At 46.8% G+C, this 23039-nt stretch overlaps 2 protein-coding genes across 2 annotated transcripts in view; one reads left to right on the top strand and one right to left on the bottom strand.

Moving 5' to 3' along the window:
- The window catches only part of Vps35l (VPS35 endosomal protein sorting factor like), a 108408-nt gene that overhangs the window by 22438 nt on the left and 62931 nt on the right, over positions 1 to 23039 (bottom strand). Inside the window, exons 23-26 of the mRNA XM_038346946.2 lie at positions 21278 to 21341; positions 18183 to 18281; positions 16420 to 16497; positions 15178 to 15292 (exon numbers count right to left, since the gene is read on the bottom strand). Coding sequence (XP_038202874.1) covers positions 15178 to 15292; positions 16420 to 16497; positions 18183 to 18281; positions 21278 to 21341 — 356 coding nt within the window. The remainder of the gene's footprint in view (positions 1 to 15177; positions 15293 to 16419; positions 16498 to 18182; positions 18282 to 21277; positions 21342 to 23039) is intronic.
- On the top strand, positions 4992 to 5237 carry LOC119825934 (small nuclear ribonucleoprotein G-like). Its single transcript, XM_038346955.1, has one exon. The coding sequence runs from the start codon at positions 5007 to 5009 to the stop codon at positions 5235 to 5237; it is 231 nt and encodes a 76-aa protein (XP_038202883.1). The 5' UTR covers positions 4992 to 5006.

Here is a 23039-nt window from a genome sequence, read left to right as displayed (position 1 = left end):
GTGCCTGCAGTCCTCGCACCAGGGTTTCCCTGCGATCCCTGCACCAGGGTTTCCCTGCGATCCCTGCACCAGGAAGAGCAAAAATAGGAGGGTCCTTGGGGCCTAACGACCAGCCAGTCAAGCCAATCAATGAGCTCCAGGTCCAGTGAGAGGGCCTATCTCAAAAAATAAAGAACAGTGAGGCAAGATCCTTGACATCAACTTCTGGCCTCCACACACATGTGCACACACCCACATGAACATGTACACAACACACACATATACACATATATTAGTCACCCAAGCTAGGCTCTAGCCCGGTATGGATCAACGAGTCCTTATGTCCACAAGAATGGGAGGGCTGTCACCAGGGCCACTTGAAAGATGGGAAATAAGGTATGAAGTGAAGAAGGACTCACTTCACTCCTGTGTAGGTAGAAGGTTCTAGAGTGGCCGGCAGAGCTGCTTGGAGCCTGGTCTAAGTCTCTTCTAGCACAAAGACACTCCTGCAATCCCATACTCAAGAGGGTGAGTTAGGAAGACCATGAGATCTAGACCAGCTTGGGCTACACTGGAATATTGTGCTAAAAAAAAAAAACATAAGCCATCACACACTGAGCTGTCGTGTGTGCGCATACACACATGCAAGCACACACAGAGCTCTAGAGACTTCTAACGAAGTAACATTTCCAGAGAATTATTTGAATTACTTGAAAAATAAAGATATTCAAAGAGATATAAAAAGATATAAAAAGATCTGTAAAGCAAGAGAACTTCCAAAGATGGGAGAAAGGAAGGAGAAGAGGAGCAAGCCAGAGGACCAGATCCCTGGGGAAGCTGGAGAGGGGACTTCCCTGTAGACCTGCCAAAGTATTGACTTGGCCAGAGAAAACGGCTCAAGGCAAAGCACTGGTCTGAGACATAAACCCTTCTACTGCTCAGCAACATCAAATGTGTTCACGGACCAGTTCGTTTTCCACCAGAAAATGACTTCCAATGACACGCAAGAATGCTGCAGCAGGGTGCAGAACCCCAGGTTAAAGCAGTAATCCCAACTGCATGCCTGAGGGGCCAGCTTGATGGCAGATGTTGGCTGCCCAAGGAAGAAAGGCCCACGGTTAACAAGAAAAGCATGTGCCTGAACTTGAGAGGGCCTGTAACTTATCTTCTTTCTTCAAGGAAACATAACACACCATGGAGAGACTCATCATGGAGCTTCCTGTGAGGTGTGCTGAACTCTGGAAGCTTCCCTGCCAGGCTGCTCCCCCATGCCCGACTGTATGCCCCTCTGCATCGCTTTAGTAATCAAAGCTACTAAGCAGTAGGGGCAGCAGCTGCAGCAGCACAGGACACTCCAGTGGGCACTAGGGACATCTTGAGTAAGGGGAGAGAGCAAGAGCTGACGTCATAAAAGCGGCCAAGGGATCTATGAGCTAATTAACCACTGCACAGGAGCCTACTCGGTGCTCCAGTCTAGAAGGAAGAGAGCAGCTGACCTCGATCACACCGAGGACAGAGGTAATGTGGGGCTGAAAAAGAGAAAGGCATGTCTGGATCCATCCTACCTCCTAGGTCTTGAAAGAGAAACTCTGCTTTCCTTTAGAGAAAGCAGGATCCTTCCTTCTGTTCCACTAGAGTGGGGTGTCTATAAGGTTTACAGTGTATTATTTCTCCCTGTACCCCACTCTGAGACAGGCAAGTACAGGAGGGAACAGCTTAGCTACTTGGGACGCCAGTTGGGTTGGCCTATGCACAATCAAGCCCTCTTCTAATGCACGGGGTGGCCTGAGGCCTTTATCTGCAAGTACTGTGCACACACGCACCTCTCTCTGAACCATGTACCCAGCAGCAGCTTCAGTGGACTGCCCCACATCTGTGTACAAGGGATTATAATGCACGAACTAGACTCTGCAGGTTACCAATAAACAAACAAAAGCATGAAGTCAGGAGGGGGATCATACTGTAGGGGACAGGAGGGAAGTTGGAGGGGAGAAATAGGTACATCAAATATGATTATATTTTATTGTATACATGTATGAAATTGTCAAAAATAAAGAAAATATTAAATACGTAAGAAACTCTAGTCTAATTATTTAAATTGAAGTTTTATGTTATATATACTTGACCATGATAAAAAAAGACAAAAGAACCCAAAATATCCCTGACATCACCCCCTTCCCAGCCCTCCCAGTGTAGGCAGGTGCCTAGACTCCACCATGTCTGGCTGTCTCCTGCAGAAGGTCACAGTCTCCATGCCTGGTGACTCTGTTGCCCTAGAAACGACCTGAAAATCATGAGCAGAGCACTTCGCAGTGGGAACTAAAATTCTGCTCCAAACGACGCAGAGGACCATTTATATTTTTCTATTTATGTGTTTGTTACCAGTGGCCCAGAGACTGTGCCTATTATTATATCCCACTAAAGTGGCAGCAGCTTTGTCCCTTGGCTCCTGTCACTCACCCCACCCAGTTCCTATTCTAATGCAGGAACTCAAACAGTTATTTAAGAGACAGGCACACATGATTCCAAGGCAAATTCTTACTCTGTTTCCAGAAGGCACACCCCATGAAAATGTCTGGGAGACTTCTCCATGTCGGCTTAGTAAACAGAACTGGGGGTGGGGGGTCTGCCAGTGAAAACAGGTTTTCCTCAGCCCAGAGTTTGAATGATCCTGTCAACATCACATTTCCTCTTTAAAAACAAAACCCCCAAAACGGTAACATTTAAAATTTCTCATAGATGGGAGTCTTCACTATGTTGACCTAAACTGAAGCCATCCTTCTGTCTCAGCCTCCAAAGCTGCTGGGAATTTCAGGTGTGAATCACTGCACGTGGGTGATGTTGGTATCAGAGCATCTTACTCTAGCTATTAAAGCCACAGAAGACAACGTCTTCAAGAGGAAACTGTCTGCACGTGATTCTTAAGCAGAAAAGATGAACAGATAAGAGGAGGAATCAGATTTTCATTCAGAAAGAATGCTATCCTGGGGCTGGGGTGTGGCTCCGTTGCCCTGGTGTTTGCCTAGCCCACACCAATCCCCAGCACTGCATAAACCAGGTGTGGTGGCACATGCCTGTAATCCTAGCAGCCAGGAGGTGGAGACAGTTCATTTCGGGCTACATACCAAGTGTGAAGCCAGTTTGGGGCACACAAGACCCTGGGTCCTCCCCACAACTCCACCCAAAAGGAGAAAACGTTAAGAGGTTCACCCCGCATCTCAGCATGGCACCTGGCCCACAGTTAGTCTTCAGGCATTTGCTGCTGCTACCACCCCCTGTCACCCGACTCAGGGCTCCCTCCCCAGTTCTTCCTTGGCTACATGATGAGTTCGAGGCCAGCCTGTGATATATGAGAACCTGTCTCAGAAAACAATTATTCCAGGTCCCTGCTGTCATAAGGGAGGCCACCCCAAGTCTTGGGATGGGAAGAATCACACTAAGCCAAGGGTGTCACACTCTATGGGGACTAAATAGGTCCCTGGTCTGCATTACAGAGCGAGCGCATGTGCCAGAAAGGTCCTCTCGAGAAGCTCACCCATGAAGCCAGATCTGCTCCAGGGTCCAAGGGCTCCAGACATCCCTATTGCAATGATGGTTACCAAGGCAGCAGAAGGTTTCACGTGGTGCTTCAGGGCCCCTACTGGCTTCACTGGGTAACGAAGTGGCCTTCCCAGAGTATGTCTGCCTGAGGAGTACCTTTCTGTTCTGCACCCATCTCCTAAGTCTGTCTGTCTGAACAACAGGATGCTATGTTCTAAGAGATGGGACAATTCTCAGAGAGCTTCAAGATGCTCAGATTAAGACTGCAGGCATGCTCACTGCAGGCCAAGAGCAACAATGGGGAAAGGGTCCACATGTTTTCCAATAAAAGGAACATTGGGGAGGAACTGAAGGGGACAATCTGGAGAAAATAATTTACAGCACTTCCCAAACCTGAGAAGCAGAATCCTTTACAGACATTACAATGAGGTGGATCTGTGTGCACGGGGTGGCAGATGGGGGCTGGCCAAGATTTACTGACGAGCCAGAAAGGCTTATGGACAGCAACAGAAGACTCCGCTCTGTTTCCTTTCTGAGGAGGGGACTGCATGTCAAATGAGAATACAGACAGATGGACAAAGAGAGAGGAAGGCAGACAAAAAGAGAAAGGCAGAGAACACAAAAAGAATAGGTTTAAAAGAAGGGGGGGCAGGGTCTCATGTAGCCCAGGATAGCCCAAGACTTACTGTATAGCCAAATATGACCGTGAACTTCTGATCTCCCTGTCTTTACCTCCAGAGTGTCAGGATTACTAGCATATGCCACCATGCCTACTTTTATATCGTGATAATGAGTCGTGCTAGACAATCACTCTACCAACTAAGTTACATCCTCAGCCCTGCAATGGTTTTTGTGGTTGTTGTTATTTTCATTTTGGGGGGGGGGGGGGGTTTTGTTTTTTGAAACAGGGTTTCTCTGTGTAGCTTTGGAGCCTGTCCTAGCACTCATTCTGTAGACCAGGCTGGCCCTGAACTCACAGAGATCAGCCTGCCTGGGCCTCCCAAGTGCTAGGATTAAAGGCATGAGCCACCACCGCCAGGCTGCAAAGGTTATTTTTAATGGGTATATTGCTGTGGAATAATCCTTCTGTACACTGTGAAAATGTGTTACTCTCATTGTTAATAAAAAGCTGATTGGCCGATAGCTAGGCAAAATTTTCGGGACAGAGAGAATGCTGGGAAGAAGGGCGGAGTCTAAAGGTCTTGAGTCAGACCTGAAGAGCAACATGGGAAGTTCATAGGTGAGGTCATCAAGTCTCGGGGCAGCACATAGATTGATAGAAATAGGCTAACTTAAGTTGCAAGAGCTGTTTGAAGACAAGCCTAAGCTATTGGCTGAGCATTTATACTTAATAATAAGTTTCTGAGTGATTATTTGGGAGTGGCTGCCAGAACACAGAGAAACTCTGCCTACAGTATATTAAAGAAAAAAACTGAGGTAAGGCCGCCCACTCCTTTCCGTCATGCCGAGCCCGCTGAAGAGCCGCCATGAGCAAGGCCCACCCTCCCGAACTGAAGAAATTTATGGACAAGAAGTTATCATTGAAGTTAAATGGTGGCAGACATGTACAAGGAATACTTCGGGGCTTTGATCCCTTTACGAATCTTGTCATTGATGAGTGTGTGGAGATGTCAACTAGTGGGCAACAGAATAACATCGGCATGGTGGTCATACGAGGAAACAGCATCATCATCTTAAAAGCCTTGGAAAGAGTCTAAACAATGGCTGTTCAACAGAGGAGTTCACATACTTCCCCAAAGGACTGTTTGACTTGGGTGTAGAATTGGGTCATGTACATTTTCATAAAAAAACCTTTTTGCTAAATAAACTTTTGTGATACTCAAAAAAAAAAAAGAACTGAGGAAAAAAAGTCCTTTTAATAACAAGTTTTTGGAGGAAGGGGTTGAGGGAATACAGAAAACAATATTGGAATCTTTTCTTTTTGTCAGTACGAGGGATTGAACCTAGAACCTTAGGTACACAAGACAAAATCTGCAACCACTGAGCTACAGCCTTACTGGTGCCTAACACAGTCCTATTGCTAGAATTCCTTCAAATGCACACTCTGAACTCCTTTATAACAAAACCATTCAAACTGAAAACCACAGACGACTTATATTTTCAACAAGATCCAGGCACACTCCCTGAACACCCTCCAGACATGATAACATAAATTCAGAGAGGACTGTGACAGGAGCCTGTCAAACACCCTTGCTGTTGCCAGTGAAGCCCATGAATCTGTATGGATCATGAGAGATGACAGTGAAGTGCTAGCCTGGCCCACCTCCAGCTGTTTGCTCCTTCGTAAGCACTGGCTCAGGGCTAATGGGAGACTTTACACTGCCAACCAAGCAATAGCTCAGAGGCATCTAACTCACTCCCAGACTTCCAAGCTTTCAGGTGTTCTCCTTGCCAGCCCAGCCAGAAAACCAGCCCAGTCCAGAGGGATAGAGGAATGAAGACAGCACAGCTTGATAAGAGGGGACCAAGGGGTTGAAGGCCCCCTCCCTTGAAAGTACTCTATGAAAGCAGGGCTCTGACTGAGAGTAGTTAACCCTCCCCAGGTACACAGACACTGCAACACACCTCTAGGCGTCTCCAGTGTTTCCCCTCTCTGCCTAGTTTAGATATAATGACAGCATCAATACAGTATCAATACCAGCAAATAAAACACAGAGCAGCACGGGCTGTGGGGTGGAGATGCTTAGTCAGCACTGTGCACACCCCCAAAGGACTGGAGATAGGTTCCCAGCACCCATAGAGAAAGCCTGATGTGGCAACGGACACTTGTACCCTGATGCTGGAGAGGCAGAAGATGATCCCTCCTGTTCCCTGCAGTCATTTTAGCAGAAGCCATGAGTTCCAGGCTAATGAGACTCTGCCTCAGAAAATAAGGTGATGGCTCCTGAGGAACAAAACCTGATATTGACCTCTGACTCAGCATGCAGGAATACACACAGGTGTAGATACACACATTCATGCATGCACACACACATACCAGATCCTGAAAACTTGATGTATTGCAACAGAGACATGCAGATGACTTTAGCAAGGCCGCATGGTCCAGAGACCAGCTGGCCACCGAGGTTTAATCCTGTTACTGTCAACCTGTGCTTGTGTAACAGAAACTGTTCTTAAAGCAGTGATGTCTGAGGACATAAGGGCCACTATTCCAATGATGCCAAAATGGAGCAAGCTTTACTGAAGTACGAATGCCTAGGGACAATTAAGTGGCACATTCATTATGGCTTAATTGTTACCAATGACAGCTTAATATAACCTTGACTTTGCCACATGGATTCGGCAACATGCCCTTTCCGTTCATGTTGGACATCAATATTTAATGTGAAGGTCCGCTGGAGACATATAAATTATTTCCAATTTCATCAGCACCAAACCAAAGTTCCCAGTGTATATCTGCTCTCTCCTGCTCAACTCAGAGTGCCCAGGGCTCTGCACTGAGCCAAGGCTGCTCAGCTCACAGGTTACCTCCTATTTAATGAAGCACAATTAATAAAAACTCAGAGAAACTGGGGTTTAACCTGAAGATCCAAAAGGTAAAGCAGACAGCCACTGGCTCTTACCTCGACCTCAGTATGAAATGGCGATCTTGCCTCCAGGAATCTCAGAATAAGACTGTGAGCTGTTTCTTCCTGTTTTATAATACTCTCTAGAGCTTGGATTAAAGGCATGCACCATTGGGATTAAAGGCATACGTTTCTATGGCAAACTAGTCTAGCTACTGGGATTAAAGGTGTGTGTTACCATTACCTGGTCTGTAAGGCTGACCTGTGGGACTGTTTTACTCTCAGATCTTCAGGCAAGCTTTATTTATTAAAATCCAATTGAAATGCCACTACAATTTGTGGATCAGGGCAGGGGTAGTGACTTTCTGTCTTTCCTGCAAGATACCCAGGAGGCTGTGCATTCTGTCTGTGACTAGCAAGTCTAGTTTTCCCTAAGTACTGGGGATTAAGTATTCCCTATTCCTTAATTCTGATTTTTTTTAAAAACAGGTTTATGAAGTCACAGGATGGTAGCTCATACATGCAGCCTCAGCACTTGGGAGATGAGGAAGGAGGATCTGGAAGCTCAAGGTCATCTACAGATCAAGTTTGAGGTCAGCCTAGATTACTTGAGACTCTGTCTCAAACAAACAAACAAACAAACAAACAAAATAAAAAAACCCAAACAGACCCGGGGAATGGACTCCTTGAGTAAAGAGCTGGTTAACGCAGTGCGAAGGTCCGAGCTCATATTCCTAGCGCCCACATGAAGCCCAGCATGGTAGCATGTTCTGGTGCTAGTTGGCAAAAGACCGTTTCAAAATGAGAATGTCCCCTGATCTCCATAAGTCCACCATGGCATGTATGCACCGGAACTCACACACCGACATGCAGACATACACCATATATACACACATACAAAGATTTTTTTTCACAAATGATTCAAATGGTCGATCTATGATAACAGGTGTTTAGCACCATATGTATCTGGGATTCAGAAGGCAAGTATGTGCTGATACAAAGGGGCTGTCCTAACAACAGGGTGCCTTACAGGCTCCAGGTTAGGTGTGGCCATCTGACAGGATGCCACTGGCAAACAACAAATCTTACTCTCTTCACCTACAAATGAAGGCAAGCAACCCACTAGTAATACGAACACAACAAAGTGAGCCGCTTGCTGGGAGTTCAGCACCTCGCCTCTATCTTCTAAATTCCATCTCCTCACCCCGTTGGACTGCCCTTGCTGCTTCCTGGCCCCTAGACCTTTCCTGTGCCATCACCAGCCTCTAGAATTTCCTCAGGTGCACCGTGGGTATCCAGACCACCCCACCTCCTAGGTTCTCAATGCCATCTGTTTTGAGAAGCTTTTTGGCTCTTTTCAGACAGCTCGTTCCTTTCTGCTCTAAGAGTCCACACAAGTACACACGGAAAGACACTGTCACATGTTGTCCAATGCACTAAGTCAACAGACTGGCTTTCCCTGGCTAACGTGGGGGCTCCGCATGCATTCTTGCTTCTAGTACGATGTTTTGCATATAAAAAATGAACAAGAAATGCCTGCTCAAGGAAGGAAGCCACAGCTGGGGTGGAGAGACTCACTTGTGCCTCTTTCTTGAGGTTCCATCAGCAACTGTCATTCATCCCTGGTTACCTCACTCTCCGAGGCAGAAAAGTTCTGTCTGCTCAGATGTGAACAGGGGTTTACCGCCACCGCTCACCTGTGAGCTGTGCCCGCTATAACTGGCCAAAGAGGCCTTGAGGTTGGGGACACAGTCACACACATCTGCCATACTCGGATGATGCTTTGCTCACAAGAGTCACACCTTCCACACAGATGCTGAGAGCCTGGTGAGTGACAAAAACCAGTTTTCTCCTTCAAAAGTTGCTTTCGCCTTCTAGAAAGAGGAAATGCTAAAGCCCTCTTCCCACCTACCGCTGTGCCCCGCTGCTTCCTCAGCTGCCACCTGCCCTGGTGACAGAAATCCCCAACTCCCATCAGTGGACCTGCAGCAGTGACTGCTCTGTGCTTCCCCAGGCTCCTCATGCTGACCCGCACAGCCCACAATGTGCCCTGAGGTCTAACTAAGCACATGCCAGGACCCACTGCGCTTTCTTCGACTGGAAATATAAAGTCAATCCACCCACAGATGGCTCTGGTGGGGCTGTCATCCTCACAGATGCCTCTGCTTACTACTTACGTCCTCACTCTGAGACGTCTGAGTCCATTTGTCTTCACTGTTTGCTTCTCAAGGTTGGGGGGGGGGTGCTTATTCCATAGGCCAGGCTAGCCTGGAACTAGGATTCTCATGCCTCAGCTTTCAAAGTGCTGGGGTTACAGGCATGGACTATTATGCCTGGCACTTCCATCACTACTATTGGGGACATCACTACATGGGGATGAAGTTCAGTTGGCAGAGTGATGGCCAGGCATAGACAAAGTCATGAACTGGGTGTAGTGGCCTATGCCTATGATCGCAGCACTGAGAAGGCAGGAAGATCAGAAGTTCAAGGTCATCCTCAACTACAAAATGAGGATTCTAGGATCCTGTTCTTTTTTTAAATATTTATTTATTTGTTTGTTTGTTTGTTTATTTGTTTGTTTATTTATTATGTATACAATATTCTGTCTGTGTGTATGCCTGCAGGCCTGAAGAGGGCACCAGACCCCATTACAGATGGTTATGAGCCACCATGTGGTTGCTGGGAATTGAACTCAGGACCTTTGGAAGAGCAGGCAATGCTCTTAACCTCTGAGCCATCTCTCCAGCCCTAGGATCCTGTTCTTAAAGAACAGATAAATAAAAAAGAATTGCCCATTGCTTTGAGGCAGGACCAAGGCCCTCCCCACTACATCTAGGCTGAGCAAGGTATTCCTCCAAAAAGAATGGGTTTCGAAAAGCCAATACAAATAGTAGTGATAAATCCTGGTCTCACTGCTAGTAGCCCCACAGTCTGCCCCAGCCATACAATCGTCACCCATATTCAGAGGGCCTAGTTTGGTCCTGTGCTGGTTCTCTTGCTGTCAGACTGGAGTTGGTGGGCTCCCATTAGCTCAGGTAAGCTGTTTCACTGAGTATCCCCAACATGGGTTAGATTTTGTTGAGTCCCCCATGGGAAGCCTTACCCTCTCTGAAGAGTGGATGGGGGTGGGGGAAAGGTGGAGTGGGTGGGAGAAGGGGAGGGAGTGGAAACTGGGATTGATAAGTAAACTGAGAAAAGACAGTTTTTTGTAAAAAAAAAAATGTAATTAATTAAAAAAAAGAATTGTCATTGTGCTGGTGGTACACATCTTTAATCTCAGCACTCAGGAGGCAGAGACATGTGAGTTTGAGGCCAGCCTGGTCTACCCAGTGAGTTCCAGGACAGATTCCAAAGCTACAGAGAAACCCTGTTTTGAGAAACCAAAGGGGGGAAAAAAGGAAAAGAAGAATTTCAATGAAATCACCTTGCATGGATGGGTGATACTACTCCCAGATTTGTGTCATTTAATGAAAACGGCAGTGCGGGGCACAGGCTACCTCCCTGGGAGTGAGTTACTGTTTTGGGAGGCCCCAGAGGTCTCCCCTTGGCTACCCATCATAACTTCATGGGAAGACTTCTGCTGAAGGCACCTCACAGTTTGGCTGTAGAGCACAAAGAAACCAATCTCAAACGATCTGGAGACGACCTCTTTGCTGGCTAGCTTCCATAGTGCCAGAAGGTTTTGTGTAACTGCTGTAGGAGGAAAGACCTCAGTGGTCCTAGCTAGCACTGGACTGTGAGTGCTACGGTACTGACTTGCCGAGAAAGGTGCCCCTGGTGCAGTAGTGGCATGACCGTTATGTGTGGCCTCAGAGGCCTGCTCCACAGGAGGACATTTCATTCCTGCTCTTAGAACTCTGGCCATTTTCTTTTTCTGCAAACATTTTTATGGGTTAAATTTGTTCTTTGGCAATTTTATTACGCGTACATAATGTGTTCTGTTTTCTCTCGCCCCACCCTATCTTATCTCCCTTCTTTTAAGCTTTTACTTTTTTTCAGTGTACTTTTTAAACATTTCTGTGTTAGAGCTCAGTTCACACGTTTGTCTCAGGAAAGCCTTCCTCAGCCCCCACCCACCCCAGACAGATGAGCGTAGGCCAGTTCAGCCTTTAAGGCTTTCCTTTGACCTCTCGCCTTTTCTTCATTGCATCGTCACCATATTTGGGGGGAGGGTGGTAAGACAGGGTTTTTCTGTGTAGCCCTGGCTATCCTGGAATTTACTACGTAGACCAGGCTGGCCTCAAACTCACAGAGATCCACCTGTCTCTGCCACCCAAGTACTGGAGTTAAAGACACGCACCATCACCGTCCAGCTGAAATTCTATTCTTTTTTTTTCAAAATGTGCTATTTTGAACTTAGTTTATGAACTGTGGGCTTCAATTATCTGAAGCCACTATCCTTCCTCTTCCCATCAAATCAAAACCACAGAGCGAGGTCACAGTGAACGTGGATGTGCAAGTTTCTCTGTGTAGGCTGTATAACCAGGGTGGTACTGCTGGGTCACTAGGCAGTTCTATCTTTAGATTCGTGAGAACCCTCCAGATTGATTTCCCAAGTAACTATATTAGTCTACACATCCAGCAATAGAGCATAAATGGTCTCCTTCTGCCACACCCACACTTTTAGCATTTGTGGTCAAAAGCCCATGGCTGGGGCGTCACAGGCCCTAATGTAGCGCCCACTATTGTTATTTTCCTAACCCATCATGCGGTCAAATTGTCTTATAAATACTCATGTTTACATCCACAGACCAGTGCTGCTCTCAGCCTTGGCCAGAGAAGCTCCCTTCTTGCAGTGAGCAGCAGTCAATGCAGAGAAGCAGAGAATAAGACACTGGGTGCTCAGCCCTAAACAGGACGTCTACATCAGCACCTCAACCCCATTGCCACAGCCCCACTGAGGCCCAGGGTACACTGATGAAAAGGAGGTGGGAAGAATGGAAGAAGACTGGCTCTCTCTCTCTCCCAGCAGCTCTCAGCCAACAGCTCCCAGGCCAGGGCTGGGACTTCAGGCCTCCCTTTGCTATGCAGTCTTTGTCTGGCTTGGGCACAGGTAGGTGTTGTGAATGCTGTCAGAAACACTATGAACTTCTACGTACGACTGCCCTGTTGTGTCTGGAAAACAATGTCCTTGTAGTCGTCCTTCCTCTGATTTACACCAGTTCTCACACTCTGCCCTCTGTTCCACAGTGATCCCTGAGCCTTGGGAGGAGGGAGTGAAATAAATGCAGAAGGTCAGCCACACTCAGGGGATGGCCACGATCCAAGAGTGTATTGGCAGCACAGATTGGACTTGATAGGTTTAATAAAACAACAAGAAACAAGAGGGCACAAAGTTATCTGGGTGCAATGGGGTGAATCTGTGAGGTGTTGGGTGAGGGGGTGGATATAATCACAATACATTGTATCAAATTCTCAAATAACTGATAAAATGCATAAAAAAGGAAAAATAGAGGACACTAGGTTTAAAATATACAAAAATTAAAAAAAAATTGCCAGAAGGTGGTGGTGCACACCTTTAATCCCAGCCAGCACTCGGGAGGCAGAGACAACGAATCTCTGTGAGTTCGAGGCCAGCCTGGTCTACAGAGCAAGTTCCAGGACAGGCTCCAAAGCTACAGAGAAACCATATCTCGAAAAACAAACAAACGAGCCAACAGACAAGCAAATGTATTGGGAGATATGCTGTGAAATGCCATCTTCCAGATGTGACATGAGGTTTCCCACACTCCAGTGGGTGTCCCCCACACCCACGCACACGTGGGCAACACTAACTGGACTCAGTGGGCTATCAAAAACAGACATGAAATTGGAAGAGGGACGTGTTGTGGGAGGCAGAGAGGGACTGAGGGAAGGAGACAGGAGGCTGATAGGAACGTGTTTCATTGTACAGATATATGGCCTTTTCAGGAACACAGGAAACTAGAAATAAAACTGCAAGAAAGGCAGTGAGCTCCAAGAGGGCGAGAGACACTGTCAGTAAAGATGACAGCAGACCGCACTGCTCGCTGCCCTGGGCCTCTGCTGCAGAGAACTGCACATTCCTGATTCGCAGCCCAATTCACAATTCAGCCAATTAATCTTGAAATTGGCTTTCCCGCAGACTCGAGGTTTTGCAGGTGAGAAATCAATCTGAAAGGTTAGGTGTGGAGGCCCAGGCCTCGAATGCCAGCACTTTGGAGGCTGGGGCAGGAGAATCCAGAGTTTGAGGCCAGCCAGGGAGGGCTACATAGCCAATATTGCTGAGACAGAGAGGGCCTGACACAGAGATGGAGACAGACAAGGAGGAGGAAGAGAGAAGAAATGGGGAGAAAGAGAGGAAGGCATAGATACCCAGAGTGAGTTTGTCCCTCAAAACCGCCAAAGAAGAGTGCTGCCAATGTCACACGGTGGTTGTAGACGGCAGCGCTAAGACTCCAGCTCTGTAGCTACTCTGCATCAGTGGTCCAGTGCTCCTGGGCATGACTGCATTCCTTCTCAACTCAGATGTAACCCTGCCATCACCTCTGCTTTGCTCACGGATAAACTGGAGCACGAAGAGGCCAACTTGTCCAAGGACATCTATTTCCTTAAGTGGCAGAAGCAGGGGCAGCAGCCCCACTGTATTCTGGAAACTTGAAAGCCATCAACCAGGGCCTCAGCACACCCTGCTGGTGGCTGAACATAGGCAATTAATCCTACTTCTCCAGACTCTTCACCCCACTGGAAGGCTGAGTGCTCCTTCTCGCCTCCCTTCCCATGTCCTCCTTAGAAAAACACGTTCTTCTGAGCCACTGACAAGCAAGGACAAGAAGCTATCTGGAGTGGGGGCTCAAAGAAAAGGCAGCCGGGCAATTCTGGGCCATCTCTAGGTGGAAAACACCGACGTTCAAGGCTTTTGTGGCTTCTTAGCGCTCTCAAGACGACAGGCAAGAATATCTGCGGTAAATGCCAGCATGATCCTAGCTACGTGTGGGGACCCTTGCGCACAAACAGAGGGAACTAAGTCTTTTCTAGCATCCTGAGCTGGCCAGGAGCGGGTTCAAGACTCTGGACTCAGACCTGGTAGACACAGAGCCTGAAAATGGAGACATAATCAAAGCAGGATGAAGGCAAGCCAGAGATGAACTGGAAGGGAGACGCTTTAGAGCCAGCCCAGATGGGAGGATGTTTGGGGACACAAACAAAAGCAACCGGCTCCCATGAGCTTCATATTTAGCTCGCTCCTTCTCAGTAATTGACTGTATTATTTATTTGGCCAGTAACTGCTCTGTGTGGCTTTCAGAATGACAGTGATGGGCTTTTAAGGTTTAGTGTGATTGCATTTAGACTCAAGCAAAAATCATCAGATGAATTTTTAAACATGAAGCAGACACCACATTGCTGTGCCCAGCAGTTGCTTAAAGTCAGGGTGAAGACCCAGCAGCCCGGAGTTCTAACATAGTGGTACTGTTTCCATCCATGCATAGGAACCAGGGCTGAGCTTACACCCCTCCCTTCTGTCTCTCCTCCCCAGCACCCTCCAACACTTAGGAGAAGCCTCTCAGGTAAACTACACAGAGAAAGTGGAGTTGTCTCCCCCAACAGCGGGGTGTTTGCTATCCAAAGATTACATTCCACAAACAGAAAGAATAAAAAACAACCCTGAACCTGCTGTGGCCAAGCAGCCCTAACTTCTCAGGCTCGGTTGGCACCCTAGCCCAAGATGTTTGGCTGCCAGACCGTTCCTGAAATGGACTGGAGAAGGGCATGACAGAAAAATCTCTCACTCCTCCATCTGTCTCCACCTGCCTCTGTGTGGCCTGACTCCATGTTTCCTGCTAGAGAAACATTTTAAAATATTCACTAAGCCAGGCAGTGGAGGAGCACAAAATTAATCCCAGTACTTAAGAGGCAGAGGCAGGCAGATCTCTGTGAGTCTGAGGCCAACTTGGTCTACAAAGCAAATTCCGGACAGCTAGGACTATTACACAGAGAAACCCTGTCTCGAAAAACTGAGGGAAAAAAATGAATAAAAATATTCCCTGATTGCTGCTTTCTTTCCCCCTTAAAGGCGTCATCTCTCAGTACACACATAGAGAGATACATATGGTTGAGTCAGACTTCTTCAGTCACAAGGGAGCATCAAGTCTAGAGAGACAAGCAGGCTTACCTTGGGAGAGGCACTGGTTGGCCAAGGCAACCTGACCAGAATGCAGGTAGAGGTTGAGGCGGGTAAAGATGCCCACCAGGGATGGAATGGTGATGAAGCAGTAGGCAACACAGGCCTAGAGAGAAGGAAGATGCAGATGATCAATCAATATGCCCATGTTCACCCAGCATGTGTTTCCAAGGAGACACATGACGCTTACTCATTGTTTCCCCCCAACATGCACGCACAAACACACTATCAATCCCAGTTCTGATGAGCCCTGGGAAGTTGGGGAAGGAGAAAGGGGCAAAGCAGAGAGTTTGAAAAATAGCTCTTCCCCCCTCGCTGCACTTATACATAGATAACACCTCTGTGTGGGTGATGGAAAAACTGACGGCTCAGGAGTATGAAGGTAATAAGCAGCTAAGCTGGGGAGGCTAAAAAGTCAGCTAGGGTCTGACCCCAAAGACAGAGGCGGGAGGTAAAGGGACAGAGGTGGATGCCTGCCTTTCACTATGATCTCTTGGGCATGGCTTCATTTTAAAAGATAGGGGCACTCTACTGTGATTTGGAGCATCAACTCAAGACACTGACATTTGGATCTAACTTTGACTTGGATATAACCCTGACCAAAAGCAAAAGTTATACTAGGTCTTCCATTTACAGGCATGAAGATATTATGTGAAAATGATATTGCTAGAGAAAGATTTTATAGGCTTAAGTAAATTCAAGGGAATGCAGCTGGCACACAGAAATACAAATGCCTCTCTCAGCCACCTCAGAACACAGGGAGATGAATGTCCTTTATCGGAGGTGTTTCTGGTTTCAGAGAGTTTTGGATTTTGGAATATTTGTGTATATAATACACAGTGAGGTATGCTGCAGAGGGGACCCAAGTAGAAACACAGAATTCTATAATGTCCCCATGGGTTTTATATACACAGCATTTTCAATAACCTTATACACAAAACACAGTCATATCATGGAGCTGTCCAGATTTATCAGATTTTGGAATGTTTTCAATCTGGAGATTGGAGATGTGTGATTTATGCTGAATATTAGGCTTCTTGCACATTTCTTTTGAAAATAATACAGACACTGTTTAGCTCACTGATTCCTAGGGAAAAACAAATCTTGAAAATCAAACACTAAGCCATCCTTCTCATGACACACTTAGCTTTCCCTGGGAACAGCCATTTAGCAGTGTGCAAACTCAGGAGCCACTGCAGCTCCATGTCTGAAGCCCTTATCTTTAGAACACACCCGGACAAACGCAGCTGTCTTTCTGGAGTGGTTCCCCTTCATGACTTTTCTTGTTTCCATTGCCAGCCGGTTCACACTCTACATTTGTAAAGAAACAAAACAGAAATGGTGATGAAATTATCATTGCCCAAAGTCACATCTTCCAGAGCTTAGGATGCGGGCTCCTCAGACAGCAAAGCAAACAAGCAAACAGGGACCAAGACTAAACCGACTGGCCCCTTAAGCTGAAATACTAAGATCAACAGGCAGGTTAGGCTTGAGTAAATATCTCCAAGATAGCAGAACATAGGCACTCGCTCTGTTGGTCATGTCTACCAATGAGCAGAACAAATTAACATTCTTCTGGGTTAATGAATAACCAGGGTTTGTTTACCCCATTTCCACAAGTTCCACATTCTAAGCACACGATCTCAGGGAAACTTCCAAATCTAAGACTAGACTGAGCGATGCAGCCACTCCTAACAGCAGCAACCACAGCCACGTTATCCAGCTGACACAACCACCCACTCATTTGATCCTTACAGCCCTGTGTGTGGGCACCATGACTAACCCCACTTTATAGATAAAGCCTCTAGATTTAGGTCTTAGAATGATTTGTGCAAAATAACATACTGGGTGGGGGAGAATAAGCACAAGAAAGTGCTGTTTTTCAATAGATAGAAAGAGATTAAAGAGAATAATAAAGTTTTGGTTCCCAAACTGTACACCATGGCATCCTCGGGGTGCTGCACTCAAGGGCAGATTTTAAGAAACAGCAATTGTCAGACCCTGTGTTGGTGTGACACAGGGTGTGGCTGCACCGGATTACATCCCTTCTAGCCACACGCTACATGACTGGACAGTCAGCAGCAACAGTGATAAAGAGTTGGGGGTGGGGGGACTGATGAGGAACAGAAAATGAGGGCAGTGGTCAGTGGTCTGATTCCCAGGCTGGGGCTGTGCGGTGCTGGCAAGCATGCACACACTTCATCAGGAAAGAATTACAGCTACACAAGCGGCACACTTTCTGTTTTGCTGGATACAGGACTAGAACCCAGAGCCTCACAAAGGCTAGACCCTGGCACTGTGCTCCACACCCAGTCTGTAACTATATTATTTAGGAATTGTTTTTAAAGAATGAAATAAAAATGCTGTTTTTCTTTCGATGTTTAATATATATATATATATAATTTTACTTTTTTCTGGTACTTTTCAAGCTGTTGGCTATTTAATAGTAAGCAGAGCTGTTACTAATGCCTTTTGACTCAGGGGGTCAGCAAGTCTGCGGAAAGCAGCAAGCCTCTGATTAGACAGGGCCTGAGGTCCCCTGCCCATCAGTGCAGCGCGGTGCAGACCTCTTCACCTTTGCCACTGCCATGCAGAAATAAGAGCAAGCAAATTTCTGAGAAGCGGGGCGGGAATCTTATTCAAGAAGAAAAAAAATCAATGAAACAAAAAGAAAGAAAATATGACAAAGAGCCTCAAAGACAAGCACAGCTGTGAATCTGGTGAGTCTCCGGAGAGCCATGTTTGCAGCTCACAAGGAGAGTAGCAGGAGCGTGCTTGAAGAATCAGACTGCAATCTACTTGACCCAGCCCTGGGGGTGAAGCGGGGGAGCTGTAGAGGTAGGAGAATCAGGAGTTCAAAGCCAGACTCAGCTACATAGTGGGGGCCAGCCTGGACTACATGAGACCTAGTCTCAATAACTAAAGGAACAGATTGAGCCTAGCATATTGATACCCAATTAACACTCACTGAAAGAACCTACGACGTGAATGCTTACATGGATCAGTTGCACAAGAACAGGTTCCAGGTTGCAGAACATCGACCTGGACTCAACATAAAAGCTGAGCTGCTGTTCAAAATCACGGCCAAAGGAGACCTGGAATCAAAGAGAGAAAGATGCGAAAAGGCAAAGTGTTGTTATTAGTGGAAAGACAAACACGTGTGTATAAATGTTGTGCACACCCACACATTCATGCACAAACACACACATTTGTACACACACACACGTATACACAGATATACACAATTCTCCCCTTTCTCCCTGACTACAAAGGTCTCGTATCACTTCAGTCCAAGTAGAACTCAAAGATCCTGCAGAGAAGCCCAGCTCTGTGACAAGAACAAGTCCAAGGCCACAAAATAGGAGCAGGGCAAAAATAGAATTTTTCCAGACTTGTAAGGAAAGAAAATCATGGAATTTCACTTCTCAGATGTGGCCTTTTCACCAAACATAAATTGGGTCCTTGGGAGCCATTTGTCACAAGGGCTTCCCTAATTCGGACCACACCCTACTGTTTCTTGATGGGGACCTGACCTCAGCAGCCAGAGGAAGTGTCTCCACCTTAACCCCTTGGCGCCTCTTTCCTTGTCTTTATGAAAAGCTGGACAGCAGGAGAGAGTTCACTGCTCCTCAGATCAGTTTGCACAGAGCTTTCTGTTCCCATAAGAGGTGTGAGGCTAACACCCTATTCCCTGAGACCCAGTGACATTCAGACAAAGGCTGGAAAAGATACATTGTTCCTGAAGAGCCCGCTGTGTAAGCCAAGGACAAAGGAGAGGAACTCTAAAGTCCCCTGGTCCATTTCCTACCTGGGAACAGAGAGGCTGATTGTGAATTTCCATCAGAATTGATGGCGCCCAGGTTCACCCTCACTTGGACAGGCCACCATTTTACAGTTGTTGTCAGCGGACCTCAACATTTCTACCTCGGTCAGCTTGGATTCTGATGTTTTATTAAAGTAGAGGATTCCAAGCCAGATGTGTGATGTGCACTTCTCATCCTAGCTACTGAGGCAGGAGGACAGCTTCAGTTCAGAAGTTCCAGGCCAGCCCGGGACCACACAGTAAGATCTTGGTGAGTGAGCACCCAGAATTAAGGCAAAGGTGAGCTGGAACACCACATGGCAGGATGTTTCCATAAAAGACTGAAGCAATCCTTTCCGTTATGAGGTCTCCTCTAGACTCTTCCCGTCAGGACATACGGTCTCTTCACCTCCTCTCCCTCACAGATGACCCCTGCCTCATTTTGACCAACAGAACTCGACAGAATAAAGCTGAGGATCAATGCATATCTAAGGCTTGGCTCTCCAAAGCCCTGAACTTCCATATTGTACCTTCATGAAAGACAGCACCATGTGAGACAGCTAGACGACAAGACATGAGTGGAGAGGAAGGAGGCATCTGGAAGACAGTGGAGCTACCCAGCAGCAGCCTGGGGAGGTACGCAGTATGGATGCTCCATTGGGCCATTTGAACTGGCATCCTTTGAAGAAGCCTGGATAGCCAGCCAACCCACAGACGTACAAACTAAGAAAACAAGACAATGATGGCAGCCGGGGGAAGGAGAGTCAACGTCCACAGTAAGAAGCCTGTGTTCCAGTAAGTAAGTCTACACCCGCACTCATGCAAGTAACACTTAGAAACTCAGCAGCTCTCTCTCTCTCTCTCTCTCCCTCGCGCTCTCTCTCTCTCTCGCTCTCACACACACACACCCAAAATGGAATAAAAGAGACATGAAAGGGGGCTAGAGAGATGGCTCAGTGGTTAAGAGCCCTGGCTGCTCTTCCAGAGGTCCTGAGTTCAATTCCCAGCAACCACATGGTGGCTCACACCCATCTGTAATGAGATCTGGTGCCCTCTTCTGGCATTCAGGCATACATGGAGGCAGAATGTTATATACATAATAAATAAATACATAAAATCTTTAAAAAAGAGAGAGACATGAAAGCAAGAGGCAGACTTGTTGGGAAAAGGTGCAGAGGCGGGGGCGGGGATGAGGGGGTAAATGGGGTGATATGAACAAAATACAATGTTTATTTGTATAAAACCATCAAATAAGAAATGAAAACTAAATTAAAAACCAAAGAAAGCACTATTCTCTGCCACCACACTTGAGGTTAACTGCCAAGCAGCAGCAAATGACGGGATGGGTGAGGATGTGCACGGGGCATTCTGCCCAGGCTCAGGTTTGCCACTACTGGACAATCCACAGGAGGGCTGCTCCAGGAACCTGGCTCTCCATTCTTGGTCTTCATGATTGGGTCACATGGGTCTCTCAGGACCCCCAAGCTGTCTGGTCAATCGTGATTGTCACCTTCACAGAGTTTAGACTCACCAGGGAAATGGCCTCTGGGCATGTTTACCAAGGATTATCTAGATTGAGTAAATTAAGATGAAAAGGTCCATCCTAAATTTAGGTGGTACCATTCTGTGGGCTGTGGTCCAGACTACAGAAAAAGGAGAAAGCATACTAAACACAGGGAACCCCTCAAGCCCTGCTTGACTGCGAACACAAAGTGACTTGTGGCCTCAAGGTCCTACCTTGGTGACGTCACCACCCCTACCCCCACCATGAAGGACTGTCCTCTCAAACTGTGAGCCCAAACAAACTCTTCCTCACGTATGTTGCTTCTGTCAGGTATCTGACTACAGATGTGAAAAATGTAACTAACACACAAGTTAATCCAAAGAGCTCCCGCCCCAGAAGCTATGGGAGTCCATCTTGATAGACCACAGGGTCAGAAGTAAGCCTGCTCAGGACAGAAGGCAATGGGAAGAGGGTGGGACCAAGGTGACACAGATGGGAGGTTCTGGCAGCGGAAAAGACCCCCAAGCCCAGCCACCACCCAGGAGTTTTCATCTGCATTTTCCCTGTCCCACCCCTCCCCCTCTGACTTTTCCCACAGTCAGCTTCTCTTGGCTTGCTCTGTCCCCAAGGGAGTCTTGACAAACGTAAGAAATTTCTAATTCCATCTTATCTCAGTAAAAACGAAAAGCACTGGGGAATACAACGTGAGCCACTCTCAGTGGAGAGGGGATAAACAATGACATCATGTTTCCAAGTGCACTGAAACTTCTTTCCCACAAACTTACCATTTTAATAAATCCATTGATCAAGTGGGCCAGCATCCGCTTCTCGTCCTCCAGAGTGAGAGCGCTACAATCAATAATGGTGCATAATTAACACGGAGGCAGCAAATGTCGCCGCCCGCAGAGGAGAGCACCAGAGGCAGGAGGCCCAGAGTGAAGCAACTGAGTATTCTAGACGCAGAAACTCCCAACAGGCTGCCTGTCTATCTTTAGACAGAAGTGTTAACCAAAGGGAACAGAATTCAAATGTACGTTTCTTCTCCCTGAAGCCGCCATTCCCAAGGCACGGTTATCAACAGCACACAAGAAGGCAACTTTCTCGTCTTTAGAATTCAGACAGCAAGCACTGACGTCAGAGTCCTGCACTTCAGAGAAAATCTGGCATCTCTTTTATTTTTAAAATTTTTTACCACACATCAAAGAACTTTTTTCTCTTTCTCTTTTTTTCTTCTTTTTTCTCAAGACAGGGTTTTGCTGTGAAGCCCTGGCTGTCCTGGAACCCACTCTGTAGACCAGGCTGGCCTCAAACTCACATAAATCCACCTGCTCTGCTTCCCAGTTAAAGGTTTGTGCCACAGCCGCTGCTTATCAAAAAACTTTCTAACAGACACCCACACACTTGCCATCAACAAGATTCTACCATCAACACCTTGCGACGCTTGTTCTAGCATGTGGCTGCCTCTCCCCACCTTCGTCCCTCAACCCAACTTACTTTTGGATGTGTCTGAAAACAGACCTCACTGATACTTTGCAGAAAATGAAACACAAATATAAATCTAAATTGCTGAGTCTAGTTTGATTACACATGCAAATAGTTCCTGTATGAACAGCTCCCCAGATTTATGTTTAAAGCTTTTAAAATGCTGGGGTTGATGATGGAGTTCGGTGGTAGAATGATGGCCTCGCATTGTGTAAGGCCCTGAGGTTAATCCCCAAAATAAAGAAGAACGAAAGTTTTTGTTTGGTTTATCATAAGGGAAAATAAATTTTGGCAAATGTTGCACTGTTCTTTGATATACAATGTGCCCTCAGTTCTTTTCATTTATAGTATTTGAGACAGGGTCTCACTATCTGGCCCAGGTTGGCCGCCTGCCTGAGCCTAGAGTCAGGGACTAGAGATGTATGGCACCACGCTGAGTGCCCCTCAGTTCTTTGAGACGTTTCCTAGTCTCCTTCACGGCTAGGTGTGACACTGTGAAGGCAGGCCAAGTGTGACTGTTCCCAGTGCTGTCCCTCAGAGAAAGCTGGGCTGTGGACATGGCCTGTGTGGACACAAGCCACCTTCCAGCAGGAACACGAGAGCGGCACAGCTCAGGGAGGACAGGCAGCACCAGGAGGACACTGGATCCTTCAGTGATGTACCTAAGGGCTATCACACCCCGCTGCAGGTCTCCTGAGACAAACCTTGTAAGATATAAATATCTGTATATCTTTATTTCTATTTTTGCTCAATTACAGTCTATTGAGTGCTTTTATTATGAAAATGTATAACTACTGTTGTTAAGACCCCACTATGCAGTCTGGTCTTGAACTTGTGATCCTCCTGCCTCTGTCTTCCAAGTGCTGGGATAACTGGTGTCTGCCACTTCACCTGACAGAAGTGTAGTAATAGTGATAACATTTGGATTTTCCTAACTACTCATGAGCCTGAAGGCACAGTTATAAAGGCTCTAAAATTAAAAAGAAGAAACATGTCCCGTGGATGATGAGACGCCAAAGCAACATTCTCAGTTCTTAAGACACTTCTCAGTGAACCAAGCTGCTG

Source organism: Arvicola amphibius, chromosome 1, assembly GCF_903992535.2.
Source record: "Arvicola amphibius chromosome 1, mArvAmp1.2, whole genome shotgun sequence".
NCBI classification, from domain to species: Eukaryota; Metazoa; Chordata; class Mammalia; order Rodentia; family Cricetidae; genus Arvicola; species Arvicola amphibius.
The sequence above is the reverse complement of the archived record's forward strand: the minus strand, read 5'-3'. Positions and strand labels throughout refer to the sequence as shown.

Coding starts and splice junctions, on each gene's coding strand:
- LOC119825934 (XM_038346955.1), top strand. CDS start 5,007: ATGAGCAAGGCCCACCCTCCCGAACTGAAGAAATTTATGGACAAGAAG.